This window comes from Pyrgilauda ruficollis, unplaced genomic scaffold (assembly GCF_017590135.1).
Source record: "Pyrgilauda ruficollis isolate IOZ18807 unplaced genomic scaffold, ASM1759013v1 scaffold26, whole genome shotgun sequence".
NCBI classification, from domain to species: domain Eukaryota; kingdom Metazoa; phylum Chordata; class Aves; order Passeriformes; family Passeridae; genus Pyrgilauda; species Pyrgilauda ruficollis.
Genome location: NW_024523933.1, coordinates 1261097 through 1275173, shown reverse-complemented (window position 1 = coordinate 1275173; position 14077 = coordinate 1261097). Strand labels below are relative to the sequence as shown.

Below are 14077 nucleotides of genomic sequence, written 5' to 3'. Positions count from 1 at the left end.
TGTACTAAGGTTTTTAACATTGTATTATTTACAACTTCCTTAATAACAAGTTCTACAGATAAGTACAATGCTATTTTGATGAATTAAGGTTTACATGTGTAAATCTTCTTCATTCTCATAAGTCAGCTGGGATGTTCTGGACACGTCCCATGGGCTTTTTATTGCAAACAAGAGTACATGGTGGCCTCTCCACATACCTACAAGCCATAATTAACAAACATCTTAAATGAATCTTAAAGTACACTTTAAGGTACACTTTGTCTCCTGCATTTAGTCAAACAGGAAAGGGACATATGGAAAGCACAAGAGAAAAGTAAGGGATGTTTGCAAGTGCAATCCCAGCTTGTGGTTCTGGCAAACCAAGTTTCAAATTACTTTTTTCAGCCTGCTGTATGTCATATCATCAATATGTGCCCACATTTTAACTGTAACATCCCATCTGCTTAACCTCCTTCAAATACGTCAGCAGTTCTACTCTCTTTCAAGACATTAGAATTAGAAATTAAAAGGTTCCTCTCTTTACTGGAACCCAGTCATTACAGACAGATCCAGAAACACATCTGCCTCTGAAGGTCCTTTATTTCTAGTCTGAGATTAAAAAAACCACAACCCACCACAATTTACAGCATGGGATGGGCTGAGCCTGCCCAGCAGCCTATATGGCTGCTCACCCACTTGCTGGGAGCAGGAGAAAGTGAGAAGAAGGCAACAAAAGCAAGAAAACTCTGGTGTCAAGTTTTCTAAACAATTATTGAAGGAAAGAGAGATGAGCTTAAAAAGCCAAAAAGAAAGAAAAAAGAAAAGAACTCATCACCTCCCAGAAACTGGGGAAACTGACCAAAACTGATACCCAGCCAGCCCCTGAGTAATAACCACCTTGGAAAGCCATCACCCCCCACCTCCTCCTTCTTCCTCTACCTCCTATTTATGCTGCTGAGTATGACATTTTATGGTATGGAATATTACCTTGGCCAATTTGGGTCAGCTGTCCAGCTGAGTCCCCTACCAATCTCCTGACCATTCATAGCTTGCTGGGGCAGGGAGAGGCAGAATGGGGAAAAAGGAAAGCCTTGATGTTGTACAAGCAATGTCCAGCAATAGCCAAAACACTGTTTCAACCACCAGTGCGAAGCATAGCAAGACAGACTACTAAGAAGAAAGTCAACTCTGTCCCAGCCAGATACAGGTTATATTTTAAACCAATACAAAACCCAATACTTACTGAAACATATTCAGGGATAGAAAGCTGATCTTCAGGAAGAGACTTTAGCTTCTCATAGCATTCATCTGTTAATTCCAAGTCTCGCAAGCTACGACGGATATCTCCTGCCCTCTCTCTCAACTGATAATTTGTTTCTTCCAATTGCTTCTGTCTCAATAAAATAGTTTCCATTTCTTGCTTCATTAGAGCCTGATGTTTCCTTCAAGATGGATTTGAAAACAGAAGATATCAGGTAGTGAGTAACACAAGTGACAAAGCTTCACAACACCCTGGCAAAGAAGTCAATTCTGCTCATTTTGTAGAGGGAAAAATTTACGAAGATTAGGTAATTAGTGCCAGAATGTATACCACCACGGTTAAACAGTCATATTAGATACAGTATATATAAAAAGCCAGGAACTTAGTAGAGAAACTCGGGCAGCAGCTCAGCACTTTATAGTCATTGACAAGACAAAGCTCAATCTGAGGATAGACAATCTCCACATATGCTGACTTGAATTTACAAACTAAACTTAATTTACCAATTAAAAGGTTAAAAACATGAAAAAGTAGAATCTATTTCCACACAAACCCCAAGGAGCTGGTAAATCACTTGGGTCTTACCAAGTTTCAGCACAGGCACAGTCACACCAACCCTTAATTTTCTAACTGCTGTAATATACAAAGTTGGAGTCCTTTATTAAAAAAACAACAGAATAAGCAGACTTACTTCCAACCTTAAAACATCATACTACTATTATCATCAGTGATAAGGTTTTATACAGCAAGAGAAACTGCACATCAGTTCATGATGCTTAGAAGTGTTTATTTTCTTTAAATCAAAGACAACTAAACTACTTTTTTTATTTTTAGCTACAACTCTTGAAAACATACACAAATCACTCTTTAAAATGTGGTCTTTTCTGCATTACTTAAAAAGGAATAAAAAATACTAACTAGTACTACAAGGCAACATCTACCCCACTGGCAGGGTACAGGTAACAGGATCATTAAGGTCATCAAAGCAATCACAGAAGGACGCACTCCATGCTGTGTACAATTCCATTATGTGAGAATGAAAAGTTAAGTAAAAGACTGACAAGAAAACTAATGAAAAGATTGGGAAGAGTAGTTTAACTTTTTTATGCCTATTAATAACAGTTTGCACATCAGTATCTTTTTACTGAGCACTCCTTAGATAACTCAAGTATGGCCAGCATAAAAATATTCCACTTTGGTGCATCTAAACATACAGAGTGACAAATGTTTTTCTGACCATAAGCTGCTCCCAGGTGAAAGACTTTGCTGGAACTAATCACAGGTCTGGCCCCACATCCCTAAATCTGTTCTAGCCTTACTACAGAATAGGACTTGGAAGTAGTAACATCCTGTAAGCTTTGCTTTACCATGAGACTGTGTAATAATGCTCTTCGTTCACAGGTGTGAAAACTCACACGTCATACTGAACTGACAAATTGGTTTGGAGAAGCCTGCTAGCCAACCTATTTTTCAGGTTGACTCTAAGTATTTCATAAAAACAACATGGAAAGTGAGTTGCTACATCTTCAGCCAAAAGCATTTCTGAAAATAGGAAGTACTAATGGGAAAAGCTAAACATTACGCACTTACCTTTCCCAAGTCTTCTATGCTGCATTTATTAAAAATTCTGTTTAAACTGATGGAAAGTCTGTCACCTCTGCCTAGTCCTTTTGCTCTTTATTGGTTTTAAGAACACTTTTACTACCTCTTCCTACTAAATTTTGAATTTAGGTAACATAAAACCAAGCCCACAAACTTCAGCTAGTGAGAACTGAATTCTCATTTACTCATATGCAAATTAAATATGTAAGTTCAAATTTTAGAATTAAAACACTAATATAATCTGCAAAAGAAATCCTATTCCTGCAACTAATAATGATCTGTTTCTAACTTATTTACACAAACTGAAATTAATTCACAAATTTGTTAAAGATGAAGTTCTTAAATTTACTTCCCCCATACCTGGCATCTTCTTGCTGTAATGCCAACTGACTATCCAGTCGTAAAGACAACAGCTGCTTTTGATGGATTGCATCATTAAGCTTCTCCTCCAGCTCCTCAATCTAAATATAAAGAATGTGAGTATAAAACAAATAAGTTATCATATTAATTTTTGAAAAATACTTTACAAAAAGAAGAAGCTGAAATAAAAATATGAGGATTCAAATGCTGTGGGCAGTGCAATAATGGCTGTCCAAGAAGACCTCTAAATACACCAGGGCTTCAGAATATGATACAGACTTACAAAAATGAACTGCACACAAATGTGGCAATGTTTTAACACCTTTCTTAATTTTACGTATCCTCGTGCAAGCTGTACACAAAAAATCTACTCTTAGCATGTTGGTATACTCTATCCCTACCTTCATTAACAAAGCATTGAAGAGAATTCAGATCACCTGTCCTAGTACTCCACAAGTTCGGGTTCAAAGTCCTGTTATGCTACTAACATAAGTAACAAAATTATTTGTCATTTCTGAAAAAAAATGTGTTTAGGAAAGGTAAAACTAATTACATCTTCCCTTACTTATTTTTAGGCAAAATGACTTGAAGTCAGTGAAGCTTTCTATATCTTTGTTTCCCCTTCTTCTCATGAAAGAACACAAAACACACTAAGAAAATCCCCAAATCAACTAAATAGATCTCCTTCATATAATTCAAATCAATTCTTATCAGAAGTTTCTATCATACTCTAAAAGCATCAAATTCACAAAAAGATTATATAATGGAAGGAGAAAGACTACTTACCTTGGTCAAATATTCAACTTTCAAGTTGTCAATCATCAAGTTTTTTTGCGATAATTCTATTTTAAGCAGTTGAAGGTTATGGAGCAACTCCTTCCGTTCGATCAGCTGCTTAGTGATTTTTACAGTACCTTCTCTCTCTTCAGAGGAAGAAACATCATCAGTTGGTACTGTGGTTTCCAAGCTGATATCCTCAGATTCCAAGGAGCTAGAAATGTTTACTTTCTTGATTACCTTAGAGTTTTTATGTGACATTTTCTTCCACTATTCGCAAAGCTTTTTTAAGCTATACTTTGAGATGAGCCTCTTGAAGAATCAACTGCAAGAATCAAAACAATCAAATGTCATTATGAAAAACTAACCACCACATTAGACCACTAAGCAAGCAATGCCACTCAGTATCACATGAACATTTTTTTTTTTCCAACCAGGAAAAATACTTTGAGAAGCTCTGGAGGGCTGCTGCTTGAGGACCCTCTCCCTGAACAATCATTATCAAGTGTTTTGACTACAATAACCTAAATACTAGTGTGAACACCAGTGTGAATCTAGGCTACTAGATACATGATGGTATAGCTAAATAAAAATATATGCATGTTGTCAAAAGCACATGCACTGAAAACTCCCAAGACCCACGAGGGGTATACAACGCCCTATAAGAGGCATAACACGACTTACTGGAGTAAATGATAAAGGAATACCTTGATCACAGAATCACATAGGTTGGAAACGACCTCTGAGAGCGTCGTGTCCAACCTACGACTGAATATCCCCTTGTCAACTCCACCATGGTACTCAGTCTTTCCTTAAGCACTTCCAGCGATGGTGACTCCATCACTTCCCTTGGCCGTGCGCATTCCATTGCCTAATCACCCTGTTCAGAAAATTCACCTGATGTCCAACCTTGCACTCCCCTGGTGCTTCTTGAGGCTTTGTCCTCTTGTCCTCCGGCTGGGTGCTTGGGAGGAGAGCCCGGGCCCGACCTAGCTACAAGCTCCTTTCAAACCTCGCCGGCCTTTGCCTTCTCAGCAGCAGCTGCACAGTTCTTGCCAGGCTGCTTGACCCAGCAGCCACACGGACTTTACAACCACCTGGCACAGACCACGGCTGCTACTTACAGACGGCGCTGCTCAGAGCCCAGCAGGGAGAGGAGACGCCGCGCTCGGAGGCCGGGCCAGCGACAGCCGGGCTGCCCTCCCGAGGCCGCCACCACCGCCTTCCTTCCCCAAGGCAGCTGGGGGGAACTCGGGAAGAGGATATACTGTTCGTCCCGCAGGATGCCCGGAGCTGCGGAAGGCACTGGGCAGCTGCCCAAGCGGTAACTCAGCAGCGGCAGGGCTTGGGGAGCAGCAGCCCGGGCTGGGCCAGTCCCGGGCTCTGCCCCACACACTCCGGGCAGCGGCGGCACGACACGCGCGCGCGCGCTTCCGCCTCCCCCCAGCGCGGCGGGGGCGGGGCCGCGCGCCACGCCATCACCGCGGCGACCGGGGCGCCGCTTCCTGCGCCCTTCCCGCGCCGCTTCCCGCTTCCCGCGCCGCTTCCCGCCGGCCTCGCGCTCCCCACGGCCCCCGCGCGCCATGCTGACCTCGCGGACGTTCGTGAAGCGCACGCGGGCGGGCGCGGTGGTGAAGGTGGTGCGCGAGCATTACCTGCGCGACGACATCGCGTGCGGCGCCGCCGCGTGCCGCCTCTGCCCCCCCGCCGCGCCCGGCACCGGCACCGGGAGCGCGCCCGGGCTGGAGGCGCGGCCCAGCGGCCCCGGCAGCAGCCTCTGCCCCGGGCCGCACTTCCTGCTGCCCGACACCAACCTGCTCCTGCACCAGGTGAGCGCCTCCGGGAGGGACGGACGGACGGTGTGGCCGGCTCCGTCCTGGGGAGGGCCCGCCGCTGCCTTCCTCTGGGCCCGACCGGGCTCCATGTGGAAGCTCCAGGCTTCCCTGCGCCGGCCCTGTTAAATCCCTGTGGATGTAAGTTCCCGTCGCTCTGGAGAGCTGCGTTTGACAGCGCTCTGCAGGCCTGGCTCCTCCCGTGTTTCCTCTGGCTGCTTGATCCCTGCCTGGGTCTTTCTGCCTTGTCCAGCCTTGTCTTTCTCGGCCAGCTCCTGAGGAGAAATAACTCTGGAAGCACGGAAGAGCTGTGCAGAGAATTGGGTCTGAGCAGGGCAGACAGTAAACTCTGAGGCTGGGAGGAATTCCCAAGCTTGATGTTTAAATTTTTTCTTTCATTGTTTTTGAATACCTATGTAGAAGGTAAAACAGCCCTGTGCACACATCGGAGACTGTAACTAATTAATGAATTCTAACATGGAGTACTCTGGAGAGGGGAACACTTATGTTTTAGCAGAGATCCCAAAAGTTGTAAGGAATTTCGTCCCAGAACAGCAGGTCAAGGGATGTTTTCAGCTTCTCACAAATGGATTTCTTGGTGTCTTGTTGATGAAATTTGTATGTGTGTCCTATAGAATGCTCTGAGAATGTAGCGGGGTGTGCTGAGCTGAACTGGAGAAGTGGGGATTAGGAAGCCTTGGTAAGGGTGGGGAAAGGTTTTGCCTAGAAACTGAAACAGTTTTGCCACAGTAAGACTTGGCCTGGTGCTTCAGCTTATGCATATAATAATGCTGGATTTCTTCTCCTGTGAATATGGCTCTAAATCTTTCAGGTCATGTAAACATCAGGTTCACAGGAGCTTGGTCTGGTATTTTTTTTTATTCTTTTAGCTATGCCCACTAGAGCCTTATGGCTGTCTCATTTTGCAGGTGGGTTTGCACAGTTTCTTGCCACGAGGTTAGGAAGTGAAGCTCCCATCTTTTTCCCCCAACAGATTACATGGATTTCTAGGGTATATTTGTTTATCTGTCTTGATGTCAGGAGCTGGCAAAGAAAAGTGCTGAAAATTTTAACAAAATTCCTTAAAAAAGAAAAAGGTCTTCAAAAGCGAAGAGCAGCTTGCAGAATGCCCATTGATTTGACTCCATGGAAGTAAAAATTTCAGTTTAACAGTGGGATTGTTTCTGGAGAACTCAAACCCACACATGCATAGGCACACCAGCTGTGCAAGCATAGTTGGGTACCATTTTATGGCTTGCAATCCTCACAGAGGCAGGCAGCCTGTAAATTGCATCAGATTTCCATCGGACTGTGCGTAGTTGCATTTTGTTTACTAAGGGTAAATTTTATAGGAACCCATTTTATGTTGGCAAAATTTGTAGTGTACTTGGCCTTCTATTTGTCTGGAATTCTGCACACACTGGTGGCAAATTTGTTGGAAGTCAGAATAAGTCCTTATCTTCAGATCACAAAGAGGCTGGAAAATCTTATTTGACTTTTTTTCCCAGAAGGAGGAGAAAGCAACTTCATACACTGTTCAGTTTCCCAGTGGTGAGGGGAAGAAGGCAGAAGAAGCCACTCATTATTCACGTTAGCTTTTCATGTATTAGCCAAGGAAATATTTCAAGTGCTGTTATTGGATAGAATTTAACAACAATTTTGATTCATTCCTATTTTGTTCCTCAGATCGATATCCTTGAAGATCCTGTTATTAAGAATGTCATTGTGCTGCAGACAGTCCTACAGGAAGTCAGGAATCGGAGTGCGCCAGTGTACAAACGAATTAGGGACGTGATTCAAAACCCAGAAAAACATTTCTATTCTTTCACCAATGAGCATCACAGGTAAGAGGTGCAATGGGGCATAAGAAAGTTTTGCTGATCCATAACTCATCCAGTAAAAGAAAGTGGAGAACAAGACTGGAGCATGTGGACTGGAAGAAAAATAACACTGGTGTCATAAAACTGTATATTTCTAAGGAATCCTGTTTGGAAGTAATTGGTGTTCCAGGAGCTTTTCTGTTCATAGTTGGTATAAATCCATATATTATGTATATTGTTATACATAATGTTATGTTATGTATATTATTAATATACATATATTATGTGTATTGTATATTATGTAAGGGGGTTAGAACATTGCATAAGCTTTACAGACAGCACTGCTATCTTGAGTAATAGAATACTGATTTTCCATTTTAGGCAAGTTTAAATTTATGTTTAATTTTAAACATATGCCAATGGTTTATCAATATCATCAGCTTAGTCTGTAGCAGAATTCAAAAATCCATTCAGTTAGTGACAGAAAGCTCGAAGAAATGGAGATGCAATTAATTTGCCTTTATTTGTACTCACAACTAGTTTCCAATACTGCATTATCATAGTTCAAGGAATCTTGAATCCATAGTTCTGACAGCTTGAATGCAAACCTCTTCAATTGTCTGTGAGGAAGTTGTGTTAGAAATTAACACTTCCTTCCTTTTTTCCTTTACTCGTGTCTCCTGGCCCTTCAGTGGCCTAGTGGGTGTTGCACACTTTATAATAATGGGTACAATAATGATACTTTTGGCCTGTCTTGATCTTGTTTGTCTGAAAATTTTAAGTATAGATAGATGCTGGGATTTATTTTGGTTTGTCAAACACTCCCTTTTCTTTTTAAAATTCATTTAGGGAAACGTACATAGAGCAGAAGCGGGGAGAAACTGCTAATGACCGCAATGACAGAGCCATTCGTGTAGCAGTGAAATGGTACAATGAACACTTGAAGAAAATAGAGGATGAGGAAAAGATTCAAGTTATCTTTTTAACAAATGACAGAATTAATAAAGAGAAAGCTCTGGAGGAAGGAATAACTGCTTATACATGTAAGTGAAGTAGTATGTGTGTTTAACTTATTGCACAAATAAACTGAGCAATCACTTGATACTGAAATCCTATGCATCTCTTGCCTAAATATTTATGTGTGTGCTTTTGTAGGTGAGGAGTATATAAAAAGCTTGACAGCTAATCCTGAGCTTGTAGATCGTCTTGCTTGTGTATCTGATGAAGGGGTATGTTTTTATTTTCTTTTTATAAAATGAATGGATAACAAATGGCTTGCAGTATAATATTGCATATATGTCAGGGTACTGGCATCAGTTTAGAATAGAAGGAGTTTGGACTTCATTACCATTTTGGCAATGAACCTTTTGACAACTGAAAAGTAAAAAGGAAATATTGCAGCCATTTTCAGTTCTGCTTATATGCCTGTTAGTATGTATCTTGTTATCTGTAAAAAGCTAGTTGCTTTAGGTAACTATTGTGAAAATGAGAACAATAAAAGAGCAAAATGAAAACAAAATATATTGCAAACCATTTAGATCTTTGTTTTGTGTCTGCTGGAAAAATCTGTGTTAAGTTATTTATCAAAAGCATTTTCATTTGGTTATTAGTTAAGTTGACATAAATGCAGGCTGCAGCTCAAATATGAGCATTTTCATTTGGTTATTAGTTAAGTTGACATAAATGCAGCTCAAATATGACCTACATCCTCTTCTACTTCCTTGTGCTTTGTGTTTATCAGAATCAAGACTCATATGTTCACATACAGCTGATATAGCTGAACACTCACCACAAAAATAGGAAAGTTAGTTTCATCAGGGTTAGTTTTCACAGAATAGAGCTCTGTGCAAGAGTGGGAAGAAGGAGGGCTCAGGTATTCTCAGCAGTTAACTGTAGATCATTCAGGTGTAAGCAATTGTCTGACTGCTCCAAACTTTGGTTACATAATGTATTTTCATAATGTTTCCTGTAGCTTACAGTACATACGCTATGTGCCATACTCTTTACTATGCTAATATTTTCTTTGTTAAGTATCTGTTTAGTCACTACATCCAAATCAACATAAAATTGTGCAATATGTTTTTAAGTAACTGCAGGAAAATAAGAAAAGTTCCTAGAATTGCCACATTTTTATGGTTTTGATGCTTCATTAGAAAAAGTACTGCTTAATAATAGTTTTTTTATTATTGTGCATATTCATACCTACACACAGTTACAATTAGAGAGTTTGTTAGCTTCAGTGTGTCGTGTTCCAGAGCTCGGTTTTGAAATTAACATGAATGTAAAATACTGAAAATATCCTCTCCTGTTTTTCTTTTTTCCTAAAGAAAGAAATAGAAGGAGGAAAAATAATATTCCCAGAACATATTCCTCTTAGCAAATTGCAGCAAGGAATAAAATCTGGTATTTATCTCCAAGGAACATACAGGGCAAACAGAGAGAATTATCTTGAAGCTACTGTTTGGGTTCATGGAGATGCTGAAGAAAACAAAGAGGTGAGTTTTAATTTTACCTCCATGCAGTAAACTTTACCTAGCCTTAGTAATGACTTAAAATTTAATTATTTCATGGTGGCATATGTTAGAATGGAGCATATTAGTAATTTTTTCCCCCTCTAGGGTTTTTTTCTGATGTTTGTGCTGCTGTTTTTATTTTTGATTTGTATGGATATAGACTGCTGAAATGCTGACTGTGCTTTTTTTTGGTAAAAAGAATAATGTATTTAAAATTACAGTTTGATAAAGTAATTGGTAAAATAAAGATGAATCTTGGTTGTTAATAGTTTTTCAATTGACCTCTTAACAGTTTTTAAAATCAGTTTGAAATATATGGTGAAAGACAAAGGAACAACTGTAAAGGAGAATTTTCAGGGAATAAAACAGTCATGAGCCCTTGTGGGGTTCTCCTGCTTTGTTTCCTCGTGCTGTTTTCCTGCCTGGTGGGGGGAAGATGGGCTGTTTCCCACCCAGCAGTTAGTCCATCTGTTTGCCTGCTGGATTCTCAATTGGTGCAGTTGTACGGACACTGTTTCCAAGGAGTGGCAGTTGTCTCCTCCCTCCCTATTTGTGGCAGCTAGAGGTACTTCTCTTGTCTCTCTTTTATTCCTCTTTCTCAGCAGTATGTGGAATTCACTGTCCTGCAAAAACAGGATTGTCTGACATAATAAAAAAATTTTAAAAAAACCCCCAAAACTAGGGGGAAAACATATTTCTTACAGAAGCAATTGGAATCTTGAAATAAGATCATCCGTACTGTAAGAAACCTTGGCAGAGGAAAATAGTGCATTACAACCATACTTTAAAATGTTCTTTGGAATGTAAAGCCTGTCATACATGTTTACTCTTCTGTTACACTGCTCTAGATTTGGGTCTTCTGTTTTCATCATCATGAATATTTGCATTTCCATTTTGTTTTCTAAAAAAATCCAGATAATTGTACAGGGCCTGAAACATTTAAACCGAGCAATTCATGAAGATGTTGTGGCTGTGGAGCTGTTGGCAAAAGATGAATGGGTGGCACCATCCTCAGTGGTCTTGCAGGATGACGGCCAGAATGAAGAGAACATTGAAAATGAAGAGGAGAAAGAAAACATTGTATGAAAGAAATAATTTTTCTTTAACTGTGGTGTTACAAAAGAGATGAAATCTGTCATACCCTGAGAGTGTTGGGCTTTAGATTTATATATCCTCTTTATAAAATGAATTTCTGTGAATACAGAAATCATAAAACTCAGTTGGAGTTGTCGAGTTGTGTTAAATACATGATGGTGGATAAAATGGATCATTTTCAATTAGTCTCTGCTAGGAATTCGCACGTTACTTTATTAAGCATAATGAATCCAAAAGTTACTGAGTGGTAGTCATGTGATAATGTAAATCTGTAATTACTGATATGCAGATTAGGATTTGTTAGAGTAGGTGTTGTATCATGCTGACAGTCACCTTTTATAGGCAATACATGGAGCCTCTTGTAAAATATTTTTGGGTCTTGAAGTAATTCCACATAATGTGCATGCCTGCACATGCATGTATGTCCTGTACAAGAAAATAATTTCTTCAAAAATCCACTTATTATCTTTCCACTAAATTTCATGGGAATGTTTTTTAATAATTATGTGGAGAATCATTGGAGAATTTTTCAGGTAGTGTAAAAGGACTCCAAAAAATTAATTGTAAAATGACATGGAAAATATTATTTGTTTGGGTTTTCTTCATGGACATCCTTTCAGAAAAATGAAGAACAGCAGAAAAAGGCTGCAGAATGCTGTCTTCTCCAGCTGTCTCTGCTAAGTGACATCACATACTGATGTGATTTCAGTCATATCACATACTGAAAATATTAAAAGTCATGCAAAGCACAGGGAGGCACAGGAGGTTCTATTTATAAAGTCATAATAGAATTTGTGTCCTTTTAATGAATTACAAAATGTTGCTACGAAGTTTTAAGTTACCTACTGTAGTCGAACATGAGTTCAGACTGTTTTGTATTTTTAACCTGTGTTATCCCAGCTGAAGACTTCCTTTAACAAGGACATGCTGAGGCCTACGGGAAGAGTAGTGGGCATTATAAAACGAAACTGGCGGCCGTATTGTGGGATGCTTTCCAAGTCACAGATCAAAGAGGTGAGGAAATAATCCGCTTACTTACTCTAAGTGCAGGATTGGTTTTTATTCTTTATTTGGAAATGAATTGTTCCTTTTTCTGGTTGTTCATAGGCAAGGCGCCATTTGTTTACACCAGCTGATCGCAGAATTCCTCGCATTAGAATAGAAACCAGACAAGCAGATACATTGGAAGGGCAAAGAATAATTGTTGCTATTGATGGTTGGCCCAGGAATTCCAGGTATCCTAATGTAAGTTTAGGCATTTTCTTCTGAACTTTTAACTACCTGAATTTTTTTTTGTTTCTTAGGTAAAATATTTATCTGCAACACTTAGTAACTGCAAACAGTGTTGAAATGAGGTTTAAATTCTTTGAGTGCCATTTGATGGTGTAAATTAAGGAAGTCCCTAAATGATTTAATTTGCACTTAAAACCAGCTATGGGGTTGTCATACTTAGAAAGTTCACTCATCCAGTTCTGCAGTGAACTTAAGGTGCTTTGTACAGATCGACCAGGGACTTTAGTCTGGATTCCTAGAAGTGCGAATCTTTTGCTCTGATTTTGCTCATTCACACGTACCAATCACTGCTCTAGCAGATATTTGACAAATGCACCCAATGCAATCAAATTGCCAGTAGGGTAAAAGTAGTTAAAAGTTCAGCATAAATAACAGAGGCTGTGTGCGAAACTGAGGACACGGCCTTCCATTTGTATTGAACACTAGCCAGGTTTTGAAGAGTCTTCCAGTGGCTCCTGTGGGAATGCACAGCTTGTATTGAAGCAGAGCACAGGTGTCTCCCACTAGTTTAGGGAAATGAAGGAAACGTGGGATATATGGAAGAAGCATTAAGACAAAGACAGCATTGCTGCAGAGAAGTGAGGAAGAAGGCAGAGTTGATGTGGTATTAGGGTGTGAGATGTGTGGCACAAGGCAAACCCATAGAGAAATGAGAGTGTATTAGTTCTGCTGCTTTTGCAGCAGTGTTTTTCCTTCCTGCAAAAATGTTACATTTATAAATTTTTGAGTCTTAATTGTGGAGAATTTAGACCCATTCTAAGAAAAGAGTCTGGATGGACTTGGTTCAGACTTACGACATCAAATAAATGTTTAAAATTAAATTTCTCTTAAAGATGAAAAAATGAACTAAATTTAAAAATTGCTTCTACTGTGTAGTTAAATACAAGAATAACCTAAGGGTTAATGTTCTTAAATACTTACTTTTGGACCAATGGTATTGCTTGATATGTGTGTGTATGTATGTACCTGTATTATTCCTCAGGGTCATTTTGTAAAGAATTTGGGAAGTGCTGGAGATAAAGAGACAGAGACAGAAGTTCTTCTGCTTGAACATGATGTCCCTCACCAGGCTTTTTCCCAGGCTGTCCTTAGTTTCCTACCAAAAATGCCATGGAGCATTACAGAAGAGGTAATAATTTGTAAATGATTGTAGTAATTACTGTGCCTTCCCCTTCAGTGCAAACTGACATTCTTGAATATCTCAATGCACCAGAAACAGACGAGAAATGTTGTCTAGGACTGTTCTGTCTTAGTGGGAACTTTCAGCTGGATTTCCTATGGAAACAAGACCTCTTCAAGTTTTTGCATTTTGGCTAAAACTGCATTTGTTGGGGATAAATATTTTAAGATAAAGATGATACTGCAGGTTTTGTTAAAGAATATAAAGATAAAAGAAGTTTTTTTGCAAAGGAGAGAGATAGCTATTTTGCAAGGATAGATACTTCCAAAGTGTGCAGTTCCTTTCAATTGTCTAGACATCTAAGCCTTAGGAAGCTAGACTTCAGAGCAATCATGTCCAAGACAAGTCATTCAGCTGGATATCAG

At 39.8% G+C, this 14077-nt stretch overlaps 2 protein-coding genes across 6 annotated transcripts in view; one reads left to right on the top strand and one right to left on the bottom strand.

The window, feature by feature from the left end:
• The window catches only part of PIBF1 (progesterone immunomodulatory binding factor 1), a 104973-nt gene extending 99537 nt beyond the window's left edge, over positions 1–5436 (bottom strand). Inside the window, exons 1-5 of one of the 5 annotated variants that reach the window (XM_041471234.1) lie at positions 4877–5435; positions 4220–4304; positions 3989–4125; positions 3203–3303; positions 1223–1421 (exon numbers count right to left, since the gene is read on the bottom strand). In XM_041471234.1, the coding sequence (XP_041327168.1) occupies positions 1223–1421; positions 3203–3303; positions 3989–4024 (336 nt within the window). In that variant the 5' untranslated portion in view covers positions 4025–4125; positions 4220–4304; positions 4877–5435. Of the gene's footprint in view, positions 1–1222; positions 1422–3202; positions 3304–3988; positions 4305–4876 lie in introns of all 5 variants that reach the window. The other 4 variants (XM_041471235.1, XM_041471232.1, XM_041471233.1 and 1 more) reach the window with 4 other exon arrangements.
• Positions 5437–5453: 17 nt separating this feature from the next.
• The window catches only part of DIS3 (DIS3 homolog, exosome endoribonuclease and 3'-5' exoribonuclease), an 18525-nt gene continuing 9901 nt past the window's right edge, over positions 5454–14077 (top strand). The window contains exons 1-9 of the mRNA XM_041471230.1: positions 5454–5808; positions 7498–7655; positions 8481–8674; positions 8787–8860; positions 9959–10126; positions 11060–11224; positions 12140–12253; positions 12347–12484; positions 13515–13661. Coding sequence (XP_041327164.1) covers positions 5563–5808; positions 7498–7655; positions 8481–8674; positions 8787–8860; positions 9959–10126; positions 11060–11224; positions 12140–12253; positions 12347–12484; positions 13515–13661 — 1404 coding nt within the window. The 5' untranslated portion in view covers positions 5454–5562. The remainder of the gene's footprint in view (positions 5809–7497; positions 7656–8480; positions 8675–8786; positions 8861–9958; positions 10127–11059; positions 11225–12139; positions 12254–12346; positions 12485–13514; positions 13662–14077) is intronic.